The 17,051-nt window shown below is 44.8% G+C and overlaps 1 protein-coding gene across 1 annotated transcript; it reads left to right on the top strand.

Moving 5' to 3' along the window:
• Positions 1-3,170: 3,170 nt before the first annotated feature.
• On the top strand, positions 3,171-4,724 carry T265_09416 (hypothetical protein; the record flags this gene model as incomplete). Its single annotated transcript, XM_009175469.1, has 1 exon — positions 3,171-4,724. The coding sequence occupies one exon, from the start codon at positions 3,171-3,173 to the stop codon at positions 4,722-4,724; it is 1,554 nt and encodes a 517-aa protein (XP_009173733.1).
• Positions 4,725-17,051: the final 12,327 nt, after the last annotated feature.

Below are 17,051 nucleotides of genomic sequence, written 5' to 3' on the forward strand. Positions count from 1 at the left end.
TTAAACGTATCAGAGGTTTTACTTTCTTCCTTTCTCTGGCAGTCGTCTGTGAAGAAATGTATCCAATTGGGCGAATAGAACAAGTAAGGGAAAATGTTGATCTTGTTGGAGAGGATCATGCTTATTGTAACCGTATTCTATCGGTTTCCTTCTCAACAGAGGCCATCTTACAGAGAAGGGAGTTTTTTGGCCAGTTCGGTTGGGGAAACACAACTGTTTGAATCTAGTTTGCACCACCGAATGATCTAATCCTAAAGATGTGCTTCTGCACCTATGAGTCGCAGAGTTTTGCCGCGCATCTTCTAAGAGTGGACGCAGAATTTCAGTTTAAAAACAATTATGCTCACATTAACGAGCCTGTTCCAACTTCTGATTACGATAGTGGGCGACGTAAGTCAACTCTGGTGAACTCGAGTTATGAATACATGAGCTACGCAGACACCAGTAGAGGTATTCCGACAACGGAATATTCAGATGAACCACATTTCTTGATCCAAAACACGTAATTATGCATGACTAAGCTGGACAAGGGTGCGAGCACTGTTTTTTTTTGGTGAAAGAGACTATGTGAGCAAATAAGCAAAGATTCTGGAAAGCGAAGAGAAAAGACAGAACAAGAGATATGGGAAGGTTACTGCCCGTTCCTAGTCATGGATGGAAGAACGGCGATGTAACGTTTCGACTGCCCAACACGGACAGTATGGTTTATCAAAGATCTACAAAGAAGGTATACCTTTGCGGTCTCCCTCGGATAACTGCCACTCGCGTTAACTTACATGAGCGCAGTGACCAACAGAGCTTATATAATTGACTAAGACCATTCGAACAAAGTAGTTTGGAAGCTACCTTCCAAATCGGCCCCCTGAAAATGTCAAACAGTATACTGATGCCTCTTGGCATCTCATCGTCGTCTACGAACTCGCCGCTACAAAAAGCTGCTGATTACTTGTTTTAACACGTCCAACAAAATTAGGCGTATCTGAATACCCTCCCCCCAATAGAGAGAGCGAACTACCACTTTTGTCCTGCACTGAACAAGGGTACTTTGAATTCACTGATGTCGCTTGACATCGAAAAGACGAACTGGTGAAGTTAGAATACAGCGGCTTCAGTCAGATAACCTAAGGAATATATTAATATTCGAGACTGGCTGATATTATTTTCCGCTGAACTGAAGAGAGAGAAGAAGCGAGAGAACTGAACACATAGACAATCTCTATCGGATGTAAAATCCAGCAAAATCCATGTATAAAATTCACGATCAAATACGAAGTGGACTCAGTCTCATTCTTTCCAGGTGTCTCGCTGGAATGCCTAGAAGGCGACTGTCTGCAGTGTAGCATTTTTTGCAAGAACCCATGAAGTTGTCAGTACTTGGAACTCCATAGTTTCCCATTACTTAAAGTGCAACCCAAGCTCGGGCTACTTTTGACAGAGTGAGCTAGAGAAGTGTTTAGGAGGAGTACACAGGAAATAAAAGTGAAGTACATCAAAAAAAGCTATTCATCATAAATAATATATTCCGAATGGATCAGACAGCCCCAAGACGAAAAAAAGATAGACCGTAACCAGGCTTCTCACGCAACAGTTAAGAAATGCTTTATTTGAATTATTTCACGTTTCCAAACCAATTATGGTCCAACCATTAATTCCTGCGGTTTAGTTACACACGGGGAACAAAAAGCTCGTTTTTTTGTAATCCTTGACTTGTCTCTGTGGAACAGCTTCCGTAGGCCGTGACAACTATCTGTGCATACACAAGAGCATGGGAATGATTAACGGTAGTACTAGATCGGGTTGCAGCGTATCCTTGTCTGGTTCATCGGCTAAAGACTACCAGACACAGAAAATCGCTCTCCGGTTCCCCGACCATGCAACCGGGACGAGATTAGTCATTACCTCCCAGCCACGAAGGAAAGTGTCACCATTGAGCCTAACAACTCAAACGTGTGCAGTCAACAGACGTTTGTGTGGACTCAAATGAACTTCAATCACACCTTTTTTACACACAGTAAGAGTTCATACAACTAAACTACCAACTGTCATGGAAATTGATTACAGTTTGCAGCTGTGATAAGTCGGTGACCCGACGGGGTTCAGTAAATTAGCGTGTTCATCTTACATACCTGATCTTAGTCTAACCTAAGTAAAGAACTCAATTTTTTTTAAAAACAATCTGTTTGCGGGTCAGTCTCATTCGGGAACTTTTGGTCAGTTTTTTGCATCACAGTTGCTGAGTTCAAAGTACTACAATTGGCACGAGTAACTCATGACCGCCAAGTCTGTTATTGGACTGGGAATCCCCAAGGTCACAGCCAGTGTCTTGTGTTTGCTTGTCATTGTGGGCTCTGCGCGTACTTACTACACATCACGTTGCGTGTACTCTGTTGTCATTGAATCTTACATCAGACCCAGTATGGCGGACACTTTGTGCCTGATATGCGAGTCTCGACTGTGCTAACGCTTACCACGCCTTGAAGAGCATTCAGCCTTATCTGTCCTTTCCTCGGTTGTTGGTTTTACACGCGTGTTTCCATACCAGACATTCTTACATACATTGGGATTCATCTTGTCTGACTGTAATTGTTGGTGGGATGACTTCGAAAGGGAGGCTTCTCTCTTTCTATTGAATATTCTCCTGTGACCCTTCCACATCCATCAATTACATCTACTTTTCATGTCTATGACCATGCTCTTCTGAGTATCGCGATGGGTCTAGACGACCGAACTGCGTTGGACTCACATATTGATGCAATCTACTGAATTACGCTTTCAATTGGTTCTCACGTAAACAGTACTAATTTTCGCCTTCAAATGTACTAGAGTACCAACTTTATCGACTTTGGCAATTAATATACAATCCAGACTTTGCATTAAGCAGGAAACGTTGTTAAAATCCTGAAAAAAATAAATATTTCTCAGTACATGAAGCAGAATGTCACGAAATTCGGACTGGCCCAAAGTGACAACATCCTCGTTTATTCAACAACAAAACAACAAAACGTAATATTTTTGTGCACTGAACACTTCTTGGATGATCACATGTTTGACCAACCACATTTGAATCCGTTATTGATCTGCTGGAGGAGACACGTTGCTTTTGCTAGTGACCTTGACGTTATCCTTACAATAAATTCCACAGTATTCAGGCACTAAAATATGGGGGAGTGATGTTGCGACAAATAAAATGGACTGAAGCGTCGTCAGACATTCGGCCAAGTGAAAATTCCACGCTTTGTTCACTCAGACGTTCGTGTGACATAGTTGCTCGGCTTGCGGAAAAGATTAATGCTAAATTGCTTATCGGGGAAGGAGTAAACAAACCAAATAAAGGTTCGTCTCCCACGAGTCTAAGCCCACAGGAGTACCGAGTCTATGCACAACTCAAATTCAAATCTCAAACCATGGTGGCTTCCACCAGTTTATTTGTAACCGTGGCGGAATGCCTAATGATGGCTCAACAGCAGACAGAACAGAGACAACAGGAACTACGAAAGCTTTCAAGGGAAAACCGGGAATTAAAGGCAGATATTGCTTATAGTATAGAGAGGATACATGACGCCGAAGGAAAACTTGCTGCTGCAAAGGAAGAAACAAGTTACTGGCACTTGCTCTGCTCCCTCAGCCAGTTGGATTATGAACTTTATCTGGCTGAAGATGACTCTGAATCATGGTATGAACCAGTCCGGTATGACAGTTTGTGGAATGCAGAGTACGCCGGATCAGCCGGTACTGAAGTTAATGCCATCATTGCAGAGGTCGACTATAGTTCCGCTGATGAGTTAATCAAACGCATCAATGAGAAGTCCACCCCGGACATTCAGGACATTCCCACATACGCCTCGCTTCTGGAATTAGTTGCGAGGCGATTCTTTGAGGTTGATGACTTTGATTCGTGTTCCGTTTTACTGGACAAAGTCATCACATTGCGAAGACAAACTTATACGGACACACATCCCATTATAGCTGCCACTCTTGTTTGCCTTTCTATCACCTATGGAGGACAAAAGAAGTTCAGAGAAGCTCAAAAATTGATTGGTGATGCTTTGGATATATTAAAACAACACCCTGAACCAGGACGATACCGGGAAATTATTGCTGGACAGTACAAACGCATCGGACAAAAATTGATATCTTGGGGTCAGCCACAGGCTGGAATACGTGTTATGCAACAATCCATGCGCTTGCTGGAAGATTTGCTCCCGAAAGAAGAAACACAGTGGTGTGACGTCATCAATCGGATGGCGCGAATTTGTAATGACCGCGGTTACTTCGATGATGCTATGACGCTTCTGTGTGACGTGGTTGATTATTATCATGGTCGACAACATGGTCATTATGCAGCTCGCATTCCAACTATCGTAGAGGTAGCATATGCGCATCAGTTAGCCAAGCATAATCCTGTTTTGGATTTGAGCAATTTTTCAATCCCTCCTTCCTCCTTGCTTAGTCGTCCTTTAGTAACCGCTCTCAAAGAGGTTGGCATTGCTTTTGCATGTCGGAATGAATTCACAGCTGCACAAATAATCGCCAGTTATTTGAATGCCTGTTCTACCGCCTCACTTTGTGCGCAGGAACTGGCTGTCCTCCCACTATTGATTCAAAAACAACCACACGTTCCGAATTTTCTACACCCTCAATTATTACGGACCGCTTCGGGGAAAGAACCAGAGAAACGCAGTGTTCGTAAGAGTATTGTTAACCTTTTTAGGGCAAAAAGGTAAACATTCTTCCATGATCCATCCAATCCAAACGCGCACATCTGTTATTTATGCACCTGATTCTTCCCTGCCCAAAAGGTGGAATTATGACACTTGCGTCACTTCTTGGAATTATGTCCTCCTGTGTTACGCGTTCAGTCAACCCATCATAAAAAGTGACAAAAAAACAGGCGATTCATGAATATTCACCGGCTTGACGAACAATTGTTTTCGTGGTTCAAACCGACCGTTACTTGTACAACTGTTGTCAGTTGGACAGTGTAGAGTCCAAGAAGGAAACTAATTTCTCCTGAGCTCTTCTTCCCCTTGTACCCCATGCTACTCAGACCAGCAAAGACAACACCAAAGACTGTCCGCCCCTCTCCCTCAACTTTTTTTCTACTTCGAAGTAGTTTACTACCACGTATGCGCCGGTCATTTTCGCTGTGGTTTCACCTGAAGCACAGTAATGTTGTCCTGCGTGAAATAGACCAAAGGTTGTTTTTAAGTTGTCCTACCACACAGATTTCGCCACGAACTCCCTAATTCTGCGCTTATTGGACATTCATGAAGTTTAAACCCAGTTCATGCTGATTTTATGGTACACAAAGCGCTTCAAAACCAGCCGTTTTTTTCTGTCATTTCTTTCTTACGAATTAACACATACAGATTTTAAGAACCTACGTAAAAATCATACGAATTCTTGTGTTTTGTGGTCAGCTGGGTGTTAATAAGGCAGGACAAAACCATCTACACGAAAGGATACGTGCAAAGCTAATCATCTAGTCAGATTTGATTATACGTGGTTTTCGCTTTCACGTTGCTCATACAACCCATATTTCTTTTATGCACCTCCAGTATTGAATAGACCGACCTCACCTCTTTATCACGCACTGTCAGCTGTCAAAAAGGTTTTTATCAGGACTGTGTGTGGTAGAGTCAGTGAATGAAGCATCGCTTCTTAAAAGCGGTTGATACACATGCCCAGTGTTGATCCAGTCGGTTACGGTTTATATATCACTGGCAATGCACTGGCAACCTGCCGAAGAAAATAATCATTCCGTAAAATTGACAGCGTTGAAATCAGTCTGATCTAGGATCCTTTCGCAGCATTTCGTTCACAGATGAAAGTATTTGCTCCAGCAATACATAAAGTTGACAGAAACGCAGGAACTGTGCCTAACTGATGGGATCCACAAAGGATGAAACCGATTGTGAGCTACTGAATGGTTTTCAGCAACGCTATGAGTAGTTTTCTGTCAAAAGACATTCCGTTTTAACTGTTTTTAGCTACTTCTGGGAGGACTAAGGAGCATTCTTAAGCTACCAGATATACCAAGTATACAATACGTTGACCGGTTTTGGGTGAGACTGTTGATCACGTGACTGTAAGTTTGGTAAGTTGTCACGTGTTCATCTAGTTGCGTACCTTCGTAATCATAGATGCGACGAGGTCACTAGTCACACCAACAGGCTCTTAGGTCATTAGGATATTATGGTTTCCCCAATTTTCCAAAAAAAAGCATTCTGTCACTCAGTCGGCACGAAACTCCTTGACTTTTCTAGTGTGGATACGTAGTGCTTTCACACGAACCCCGAGACCAGTGCTCCGCGAACCGGACGCAAATGATTGACTTTATCGAGCCAAAGTTTCGACCTTATTTATGCTTGTGGCCTAATTATCCAGCAGCTACTATTTGGAAATCGGATTAATCGGCCCCCCTTCAAGGAGAATTGTAGTGATATAAGGCCAAATATCTAACTTAGCTTCACTCATAAACGTTCGAAAATGCAAAAAAGTGGTGTCGATAAAGCAGAGTGTTGTCACTTAGTCCAATAATGAAAATGAACATGGCTACTACACTTAGTTGCAAATTAATTTGGTTTTACGAGAGACTCATCTAGAACCCAGCTGAATCTCTCGTTTGTGATGTTTTCAGGCAACTGACTGTGCTCTCATAAGGTTGCTGAAAACTCGTCGATAGCCCACGATCGGTTTCACCCTTCTTGGGGCTCATCAGGTAGGCGCAGTCCCCGGATTTCCGTCAACCTTATGCTCTACTTGAAACCAAATTGCACGGAATTAGCGAATATACACTCATTTGCATACAAATTTGGAAACATCAAAACCGAGAAATTGAGCTGGGTTCCAGCTGAGTCTCTCGCAAAACCAATTTAAGTTGCAAATGAGTGTTATCCGCTAATTTCGTTCAATTCAATTTCAAGTAGAACATACGGTTGACGGAAGCTCGGGGACTGCACCTACCTAATCAGCCCCAGGAAGGGCGAAACCGGTCGTGGACCGTCGACGAGTTTTCAGCAACCTTATGAGCAGTGCATTACGAATACAAGAGTCTGAACTTCTGAACTGTTGTTTTTAATGGGCCATAGTGCAAGTATATTTAAAACTACTTACGATCTTGTCTTTAGTGGTCAGAGGGCGCCAAAATATAAAAAATCTCATAGAATGGCCGAGTTGCGCCTCTTTCATTGCCTGCCCGTTTGGATCTGGCATTGTTTCCCTTCGATAAAGCGGTCCAACTACTCGCAGGACTAAATGGTGCGATGTATACACTCGATCTCACTATCCAGGCCCCGACCTCACCAAGATCTCTCGCTGCGATAACACTCCTTGAATTTACAAAATTTAACCCTGAACTTCTTTAAGCCCCCCTAGTATCTACCCCCAAAACCTTTACAGAGGGCGCGATTGTTGAGAGCCCTCAGTCTCAGGCTTGTCAGAAATCCCTTCCAATCAAGCACGAAAAAGCATAATTGACAATGTAGTTTCTAACCACAAACGTTTATGATATCCCTCTTTTCGCACAAACTCAGTATGATGATCTCCGTCTGTCACGTGCGTACTTCCAAGCTTTTTTTAAGATGACACAACTAATTCATCACACACGGTGATCCGTCCCAACAACTGACATCAACAGCTTCTTGACCGCCCATTCCTTTTTGGAACGCTATAGCCCTGAAATCGACTCAATGGATCCCACTTAACATGAATTCAACAAGTGCTATTAGGAACATCCCGTATTTTGGCGATCCCTCATACTAGCAAAAGGAGAAATACCATTTGCTACGGAGTTGTTTATCAAGAAACAATGAATGAGAAGCTACAAGTTATTAAGCACGAAAGTACACAACTCATCTGTACAATGTTTTTGAAAAGTGAGCATTATCACTCGCCCTTTTGAACTTTCCTTGACGTTGTTTGAATATCAAACAATAATGAACGAACATTACAAAGCAGTTTCATGATTTCCGTAGTAACGCTCACTTCTCATTAGGTGTGAAGGTGTAGCTTGGACACAAGACTAGACACTACTAACATGCTTCATCAGTATTATACATCGTTGCACACCTCTCTCCTTCAAAGTTGGCATGCGTGCCACTAATATTCCATATGTTTCACTTGGGTGAGCTTACGCAGTTGGTTCATTCAGTACTTCTCTTGATGTATAACGCAACTTTCAAGGCTAAGCACTGTTTACTCTTTTTGACCGTCAACCCTCCTGAATTGTGTGGACGTTCCCTTGACTGCCTGTCACGACAAGCGAAACTTGCCACATCTACTCCTTTTTTTAAAAGTCATTTCATGCACAAGGCATACCCAAACATACGATTCGTCCAAACGGGCCTAGCCGCTCTCATAGCGGTTTCCACTAGCGGTACCCATGGCTGGGTAAAGTTGTACGTAGATAACCACGAGTACACGGTTGGAAATGGAGGCCTCCGTTCGACTTGCTCCGTTAGCACGTTGCTTCACAGAGCACTATTGGTTTTGCTTACAGCTACACACAGCATAAAATATGAGCAAGCAGGATGAAAGCAACTGAAAGTTCTGAGTGCAAAAAGTCGTGGATACGTATGTGGTTTGCTTTGAGATACCCAAAAACACAAATGTTGACTTCCTGTCAACCTTTTATTAGAGTAAAATTGTGGGTAGTCACCAAAAGGTTGTGTAAAGAAAGAAAAGTCTATAGTGAGCACTTTTAGGCACGTGGATATGCTTTGTAATGGAATTTAACGTATTCACTGTATAAACGTCAGGTTGAACATATCTCACTAGGGGTACGCGGAGTTCTGCTGAAAAAAATCTCCAAAATATTTTGTACTATTTTCGTGCTTGGTTTGACGGACCCTTGTAAAGCAGGAATCCGCTAAATGAACGCACAAAAACAGGCCCCCATCCCAGATCTTGCCCGGAAAACACCATTATACTGCGTAAGCACATGAGACAGCCACAGGAATGAGTCAACCGTGTTTTCCTTGTGTGATGGGAACGCGGAACCTACAAGCGACACAATTGTGGTATTTGAGGTCTAGGGTACACTATGCAGGTCTATATTCAACCCAAGCGTCCTCGTTGCATCCAATCTTGTCAAGACGTAACTACAAACGGTCTCTAACCTACTTGGTCTTCGCGGAGGGTGGCATTTGTCAACTCTTGTGCAAGATCAACACATTCGGCTCGTTGAACCCAGACGAGCTACACCCGAGGATCCCAAAGGAAACGTCGTTCACACTGTTCTTTTGTCTATCGCTTGAAGAACGTCACCTCTGCTTGGAAGGAAGTGATTGTCACGCCAAGTTACAAATTTGGTGACCGACCGACACCCAGCAGCTACAGGCCTATCAGCCTCACCAGCACATTGTGCAACGTGAGTGAGCGCATTCTGAAGCAAGCCGTCTCGGATCACCTTACTACCAACATGATCATGCCTAACGGCACGCCACCCACAAGTTGCGAATTAACATTATTACTATTGTTAACTTCATATCACCAGTTAAACACGGATTTTTTCCCGAACCGCTCTTGTGTGACTGACATGCTATAATTTATGAACAGCCTAACTAGAGCTTAGAACGATGGCCTCAGCGAATGTCACATTTTCGAATTCCCCAAACCCTGATTCATGTTATCCCACCTCCACTTACCAAGCTTCTTTAGTACCAAAATCCACCGAGTACGAATTTAGTAACTACCTACTTGGTGCTGGTCGCATGCAAACGAGCCTGTCAGTGATGTTGTTTGAATCCCCGCTCTTCACTGCCAAAAATCCATAATCTCTGAGCCATCAGCGCCATCGCAAGACCAATTCTGATTAGTGTGACCGAAACATGCCTCACAGATGGAACTCCAGACGCGATTGGTGCTGGTCGCATGCAAACGAGCCTGTCAGTGATGTTGTTTGAATCCCCGCTCTTCACTGCCAAAAATCCATAATCTCTGAGCCATCAGCGCCATCGCAAGACCAATTCTGATTAGTGTGACCGAAACATGCCTCACAGAGGGAACTCCAGACGCGAATCCCCAGCTATAATATTCACCGCTCTGACAGGAAGAACTCAAGGAGCAGCAGCTGCGCCAAATCAGAACTTCGTGCAGCCCCCATCAATGACCCAATGCCGAACGGGCTATTAGAGGATCTCTACAGAACAGACCAAGCAACCTGTAATGGTAGGTTGTATCCAGCTACCACCAGCCCCTCCCCCACCTCTATTGCTGACTTCTCTCGCATTATCTACACCGCACATGCCCTCCCACATTTGTCTCAATTTGTGCTGGGTGACTTCAACCTACCAGATATATCCTGACCCCCCACTACGGACCCTACTCGTTATGCCCTGCTGTGTGCTCTGCTCACTGTTGAGGGTTGGTCCAAATTGTATTTAGTATATGTATCTGGCATACTTACCCTAGACCTAATATCCTCAAGCTATACCCATGTGACCACAGTTCCGGTTGGCCCATGCCTCCCAAAAAATAATCACTACGTCATTTCCTGCAAAGTGATCGGTTGTAGCCCCAATGCTCCTTCGAATCCTTCCTTGCTTTACCCGCTCTCTCCAGACGTTCAACGTGCTTTTTCATCTGTACTTGCTTCCTCGAACTGAGGTGACTTCTTTCTCTCGACAAACATACAGCTGGGTTATGGCATCTTCTACCAAAACCTATTGACTGCTCTTCACCTCAATCCTCTCATAAAATACTGGTATCACTCTCCATGATAGGGTACTGAACCCGTTAGATAAAAAATACATCGGGCTAGCGGGAAATATAGGAAACCTCACGATTTCTCCTTAATAGCTGTGATGAATAATCCCCCAACTGACCAAGCGCTCTTACAGGTAGCTCCAAAACGTTGAAAAGAGAGCACTTTCCTCAGAACTCCTTCTAACTCTAAATTACTCAGCCGACTGTTTCGTGGGCGTTAAGCCCCAAATAGTAACCCAATTGCTTGTTTGCGTTCCGTTAAAGGTTGTTCCATCACTGATTATATCAATGTAGAAGACCAATTGAACGCTTACTTGCCCCTTACCCCAAATATCAAAGCCAACCTGCCCGCCGGACATGTCCCAACTCAAGGCGACCAGAGTAGCCACCCGTCCCTCAGAAGCGTAAGCCTCACACTGCTTGATGTTTCTGTCCTTCTTTCAAACTTTGAGGACTCGCCTGCGCCCGTGGCCAATGGCCCTTTACCTCGAGTTTTGATGCAAAGCGGAATCCTTGTCCTAAATCCCTTCACCCATTCGATAAACTACGGAATCGTCTCCTATCAGTGAAACCAATCTACGGTCCGCCCAAATTGCAAATCCCGATCACGACAAGCTACTCTCAGCTACAGGGAATTCCACTGTACGTCCCTTTTATTGAGAACCCTTGAACACCTGATCAAAGCCCCAAGTTCCTCCTGACTACAAACGCTATAGGCGATAGACAGTACGGAGTCCTGTCTCGGCGATCTATTAGCGGTTGCCAGCTTCACTTCTTTGGGACCATTACGGCAGCTTGCAACGCTTTGCACTCCATTGTAACAGTTTACTGGGATATCCAAAAAGCTTTCGACCAGGTTCCTCATACTTCCCTGCCACATAAGCCTGTTATTGTCAGCTTCACAGGGACCTTAATGCAGTAGTTCGATTCCTACACATTCGACAGGAAACAAGTGTCACCAATTGCAGATAAAGTATCAACCCCTCTATCGATCACTAGTGGAGTCATACAAGGAAGAATATTGGACCCCATCCTCTTCCTAATGTGTAACAGCAACGTCTTCGGCATCCCGCCCCATCATAAAACCTTCCTCTTCGTGAACAACATAAAATTCGTATACACATTTCCTCCACCCGCGCAAGCACCTACCTTTTGCCAGATTCATTAAGACTTATACTCGCTAACTCACTGGTCAGGTTACTCTGGCCTGAGTCTCTCTTCTGTAAATTCTCGAATAATGGGAATCCCGTCACCCAGTCCACAGAGATGAAGGTTCTTGGTCTCAGATATTCTTGCACGCTCAGCTTTTCTTACCAAGCTTAGTTCCAAGTCGCCGGAGCACGTAAGCTCAGCTCTCTTATACTGACCTCCTTTCAACTTTGAGACGCAATGATTGCCATTTTTAAGCTATGCGCACGTCCAATCCTAAAACTCTGCCTTGCATTTTCTTTCCTTTATATTCAAAGTTGTAGACTAGCACTTGAGAGCATCCAACGCCTATTTACAATGGAATGTACCCACAGTCCAACCTACCTCCTACCAATCCCGCTGATAAATTCTAGGCCTTGAACCACTACCGCTGAGACGGCTAAATATAAATCTGACTCTCTTACACCGTCTGCTGCGCGAAAATACCCTAATAGCAACGACTAGACCAAACGTCACTTCACTTCCTCGCCATACGTTCCGTAGCTCCAGCAACCTCTTAATATTCCCTCAAGCTTGTACAAACTTACGCCACTACTTCTTTCTAGTTTACTACGGTTTTATCTGAAACAATCATCCTGAGCAGCTGCAAAACGGCACGCACCGTCATGCTTCTTCAAAGTACTTGGATAATTTGCCCAAGTGTGAAACTGATGCCGCCTTACTCACTACCCAATTACCCCCTATCTCCTCTAAGAATATGCTTACATGCATATTTAGGTGTATAAGTGATACAGTTGGTGGGTCAGATCCCGTTATTATATCCTGCCATCCCCTTGACTTGCTTCAAATCATTGCAGTACGCTGGATGCCCACTTGATCCGAATGTGTCGCGTTGCTGGCCTGTTTTTTACGTTCAGACAACTTATACCTCATGCCAGCCAAGTCCCCACACTGGGCTGCTCTGTCATCTGTCTAACGAATGGTGCTCTGTTTGACCTAGCTCTAACAAAACCCAAACCGAAGTCAGCGCTTCTTCAATACGTCAATATGTATATATATATTCCATCTGATGATGTCCTCCACAGCCCACCAAGCGCCGACGTACAACATCGCAGTGCGCCCCTGCTTGATAAGTTAACTGATAACAATGCTCCGTTACCATTTAGCCGTAATGCACTCTCTTTGAATATCGCCATTCCACTACCATAGAAAGCTGCCATTTTCACTTGTCTCCTCCGCGACTTGCCTTTACCTGCGTCTGTTATGTGTTTGCCTGTCCGAATTGACTGAACTGTCTTACTGGCCAGGCTTTCACCCGACCCAAAAAGGGACCTGGTAGCCGTAGTATTTCATTAATTCACAAACCGTATTTACGACTGCTTGGTGGTTTTACTTCTTGAAGATCTGGTAGCATGCACGAGGGACGAAAACCTAGTGTGGTGTTTGGGTACGCCCCGCAGGGGGATAGCCCTGTTACGTAGCACCACGGTGCGTTCGTCTACCCGCCACCCCTCCAGTAGCACGGGTGCATCGCTCATCGCCGGTGGCTCTGAATGGCCTTCAATTCGGGGAATACTTAAAAGACTACGTTTGTTTTCTGTTTGCTGCTGCCGGTGATAAACTCGTCCCGGATGTGTTGCTTATTTGGCAGTGCCACAAACAACAGATGCGGTAAAACGGGCCTTTCATCTGTCAAGAAATTCTTCAAAAGTACTTTAGATAGCCCGGAGATACTCCGCGATGCCCACGGCTTACATCGATATGCTAAGCTGCAGCTGCTTTCGTCATGATTGCGGTTGAAAGCTACCAAAGTTCACGTCGTCAAACAAACAAAACGCACACCTACCTACTGCTTCCCGGAGTGGATGTATACGAAAACGAATAATATGCACGCAATAAGACTCCAGAATGCAAGGCTAGCGCCTAAAGCCTTTTTTGCAATGCACCACTCTTTGATTAAAGCTGATTGCAGTGCTTCGGGGGTAGGTGGCCAATACTCTTACGTTTACCGTCTAATGCAGAAATAAACCCCACAAAATCTAGTCACTCACCCCGGAAGTTCCTGTTTGATTCCTCTAACCAAATCACTAGCTGCGTATCTATGACGATTTTTATCTATAACGATTTTTATACTGAGAAGCCCAGACAGTCACTGATCGCCAGGCTACTAATTAAATATCTAAATCCATCCTGTCTCATTCAGTCACTTGCTGCCACCACCCTTATTGTGATAAACGTTCATTTTTTTCTGTTTTGGACTTTGCCCCGTCTGATGCCTACAAAACCCATCAGGCCTCACTGATCCCATTACATTCTCTCTTCTTCCCAAGCTTCGACCTTCGACCACGCCCGATTCGGACGCCCTGTTTGGCTGTTATTCACTCAATTTGATCTGCGCTTTACAACCAAAAGGATCCCTATACGGACCAAAAAATGCCTGCGACCTTGCAATGGCTTCGCTCTACATCAGTGGATTCCGAGGACCGACCCCCGCCCAAACGAACCCCTCTGTCCACAAAATCGCACATCCCAGCCCATGCACCTCAGATATGAACTCCGTCGCGAGGTTGTCCAGAAACCGAAGTGCGTCAGTGAAATGATGATATGGCACTGACCCAGCTTGGCCCAAACGAACCCCTCTGTCCACAAAATCGCACATCCCAGCCCATGCACCTCAGATATGAACTCCGTCGCGAGGTTGTCCAGAAACCGAAGTGCGTCAGTGAAATGATGATATGGCACTGCTATACCCAGCTTGATAGCACAACCGCAACTATCCACTTCATACTCTTGATTATGCTATCACCCACTCGTTCACTTACCTACAACTGCAAATAAACTCTTCGCCCGGCCCCAGCCGCCTCTGGGACAGGTTCATTTTAACCCGCTGAAACTTCGGATATGAATATCTCGTTGACTTTCATTCTATGCTCTTCACAGAATCAGTCATTTTCTGAGCAGACTGCGTTCCTTCTTTTGCGTTTGCACCAAGGTCCCTCCCCCAAGGAACTTTTACTCCAGGCGCCACTCCAGCAGTGCAGCTAGTGAGTCTACATTTTCAGTGTACACAGTGGGCATGAGACTTCTGTTACCATTCATCCGTATGGCTGATTCTTCTACTCAATCATCCCCGCTATTGTTTTATATGGCCCTGTGCATAAAACCAACAGTCTAAGGCCGAATGAGTTTCATCGGTAGTTTTAGACTTTAGTTCACATTGACCTATCAGATCGTGGCAGTCCAGCTACCGTATCAGATTCGTCGTTTTGGTTCACCGTATTTTGCAGTTTGAAGTTTTCTCATGGGATACCAAGCAGGATACCTCCTTTTTTCCTTCGCTCGTTTTTGCCCGCCCCCTTCAGACCCTAACGATCTGATCTTGCCTCAGCTTGATATGTCCCCCCCCAGAGAAAAAAGTAAGATAAACTCCTGGTAACTGTCTCCTTTTTGATGGCGGCTTAGGCGTGGTCAGTTCTACACAGTATATTGCCCACTATTCGTGACATTGCCCTCTTCTTTGCACAATCCCCACAAACTTTCCCAGTCGTGCTCTATTCTGGCTGTAACCGTATGATCGTTCCTGAAGGTACGCCACCCACCAGTTCGGAATAAACATTATTATTATTCGATCGAGTCCCACAAGTCCCGCTGCGCCAAAGATTCAAGGGAAAAGTGCACGCTTGATGAGGGTGTTTCTATATGACAAAACAGTCCGAGCAAAAGTAGGCTGAACCTACTATTCCCTGGCGCCAGTCTCCATTGGAGTTCGACAAGGCTCCGTTTTGGGGCCACCTCTGACTGCTATACGTCAATGACCTTCCCGATATTCTTGTCCGCTTTTCGCAGACGACTGGAATTCCTGGGGTTTAAACGCCACTGCCCCGAAATGGATGCAGACGTTGCAAAGCAGTGATCGTTTAATTGAAAGCTTTCCCTGAATGACGAAAGGTGTGTCCGTATTTCACTAGAAGACTCATCCTTTGTCGTGCATGGTGAGAATGGACCAGAGGCATCATGAGGATGGATGCCAATAAGGATTTTGTTATCTGGCTTCTTCAAACATGTCTTTCTAGCAGTACCATTAGAAATTGCCCTAACGGCATTCGCCCTTCCACGGATGATTCGGCGCATCTTTTCCCGTATTACTCGCATGGACCTCCAAGTAGCCTATGGGGCCTAAGTCAGACCGCCTCTTAAGTTGTCTACTCAGGAACCAGGAAGAACGTAACCTCCGTTGGGCACGTTTAGCGAGCTACTATGAAATTGTCGCCGGCCTTAAATCCTGTGATTATGAACTCTTCCCGTGGAGTATCCCGCCTTTGAAAAGGTCTAATTCTTACTTACTCGCGGTTTGGAAAAGCTTTGGCCAACATTTTTTCACCGTTATACCAGCAAACACACAGCGGTGAAGTAGTGAAATTTTTAGGCTCAGAGGGAACATTCTCGCTTGGCAGAATTCTATCTCCCTTCTGGTAGTTGCTGCGTGGAATAGCATTCCCCTGACGGTTTTTCATGCTCCAGCTAGAACCCAGTTCAAAACACTGGCTAGCTTACTGCCCCGCGCTGAGAACCTAAAGAGCAGCGCTACACCATTTTTCACTCGTGCCCTTCATGTGAAGGCAGCCGCTGAATGACAAGAACAAAACCGATGTGGGGAACTTGTGCGAAAGCTTCCATTCTGTATATCAGTTCGTAAATCCGTGAAAGGCTTTTCGATATGCCTCAAGAGTTTTCTCCTTAATGTGTGGTCGCCCTCAAGGGACACAATACTTACGTGCTAGTTAAACGAAATTTAGCCAACAGATTTTTCAGCGCTGGCCTAGATGATGTGCATTGGGGAACTGGTTAGATTTTTTCAATACCGGGGCATGCATTTGTTGGGAAGCAGATTTTCTTATTTCAAGCAGTTGGTGAATGCAATAAAATTCCTCAGACGATTATTCATGCTGCATGTAGAAGGCACTTCAGACCACCCTAAGATTTACGGATTCATGGATTGATACACAGGATCGAGGCTTTTGCCCAAGTTTCCCGGGTCGGTGTTGTTCTTGTTGGTCAGTGGCTGTCGTTCACCTGAAAGGCACAAGCGAAAAAAGGGTGTAGCACTGCTCTTTATGTTCTCAGCGCGGGGCAGTATGCTCGCCAGCGCGAGGATTTGCATAAATAAATGTCTAATAGTGCTTTAAATTGGGTTC

The sequence above is a fragment of the Opisthorchis viverrini genome, assembly GCF_000715545.1.
Source record: "Opisthorchis viverrini unplaced genomic scaffold opera_v5_282, whole genome shotgun sequence".
Taxonomy (NCBI): Eukaryota; Metazoa; Platyhelminthes; class Trematoda; order Opisthorchiida; family Opisthorchiidae; genus Opisthorchis; species Opisthorchis viverrini.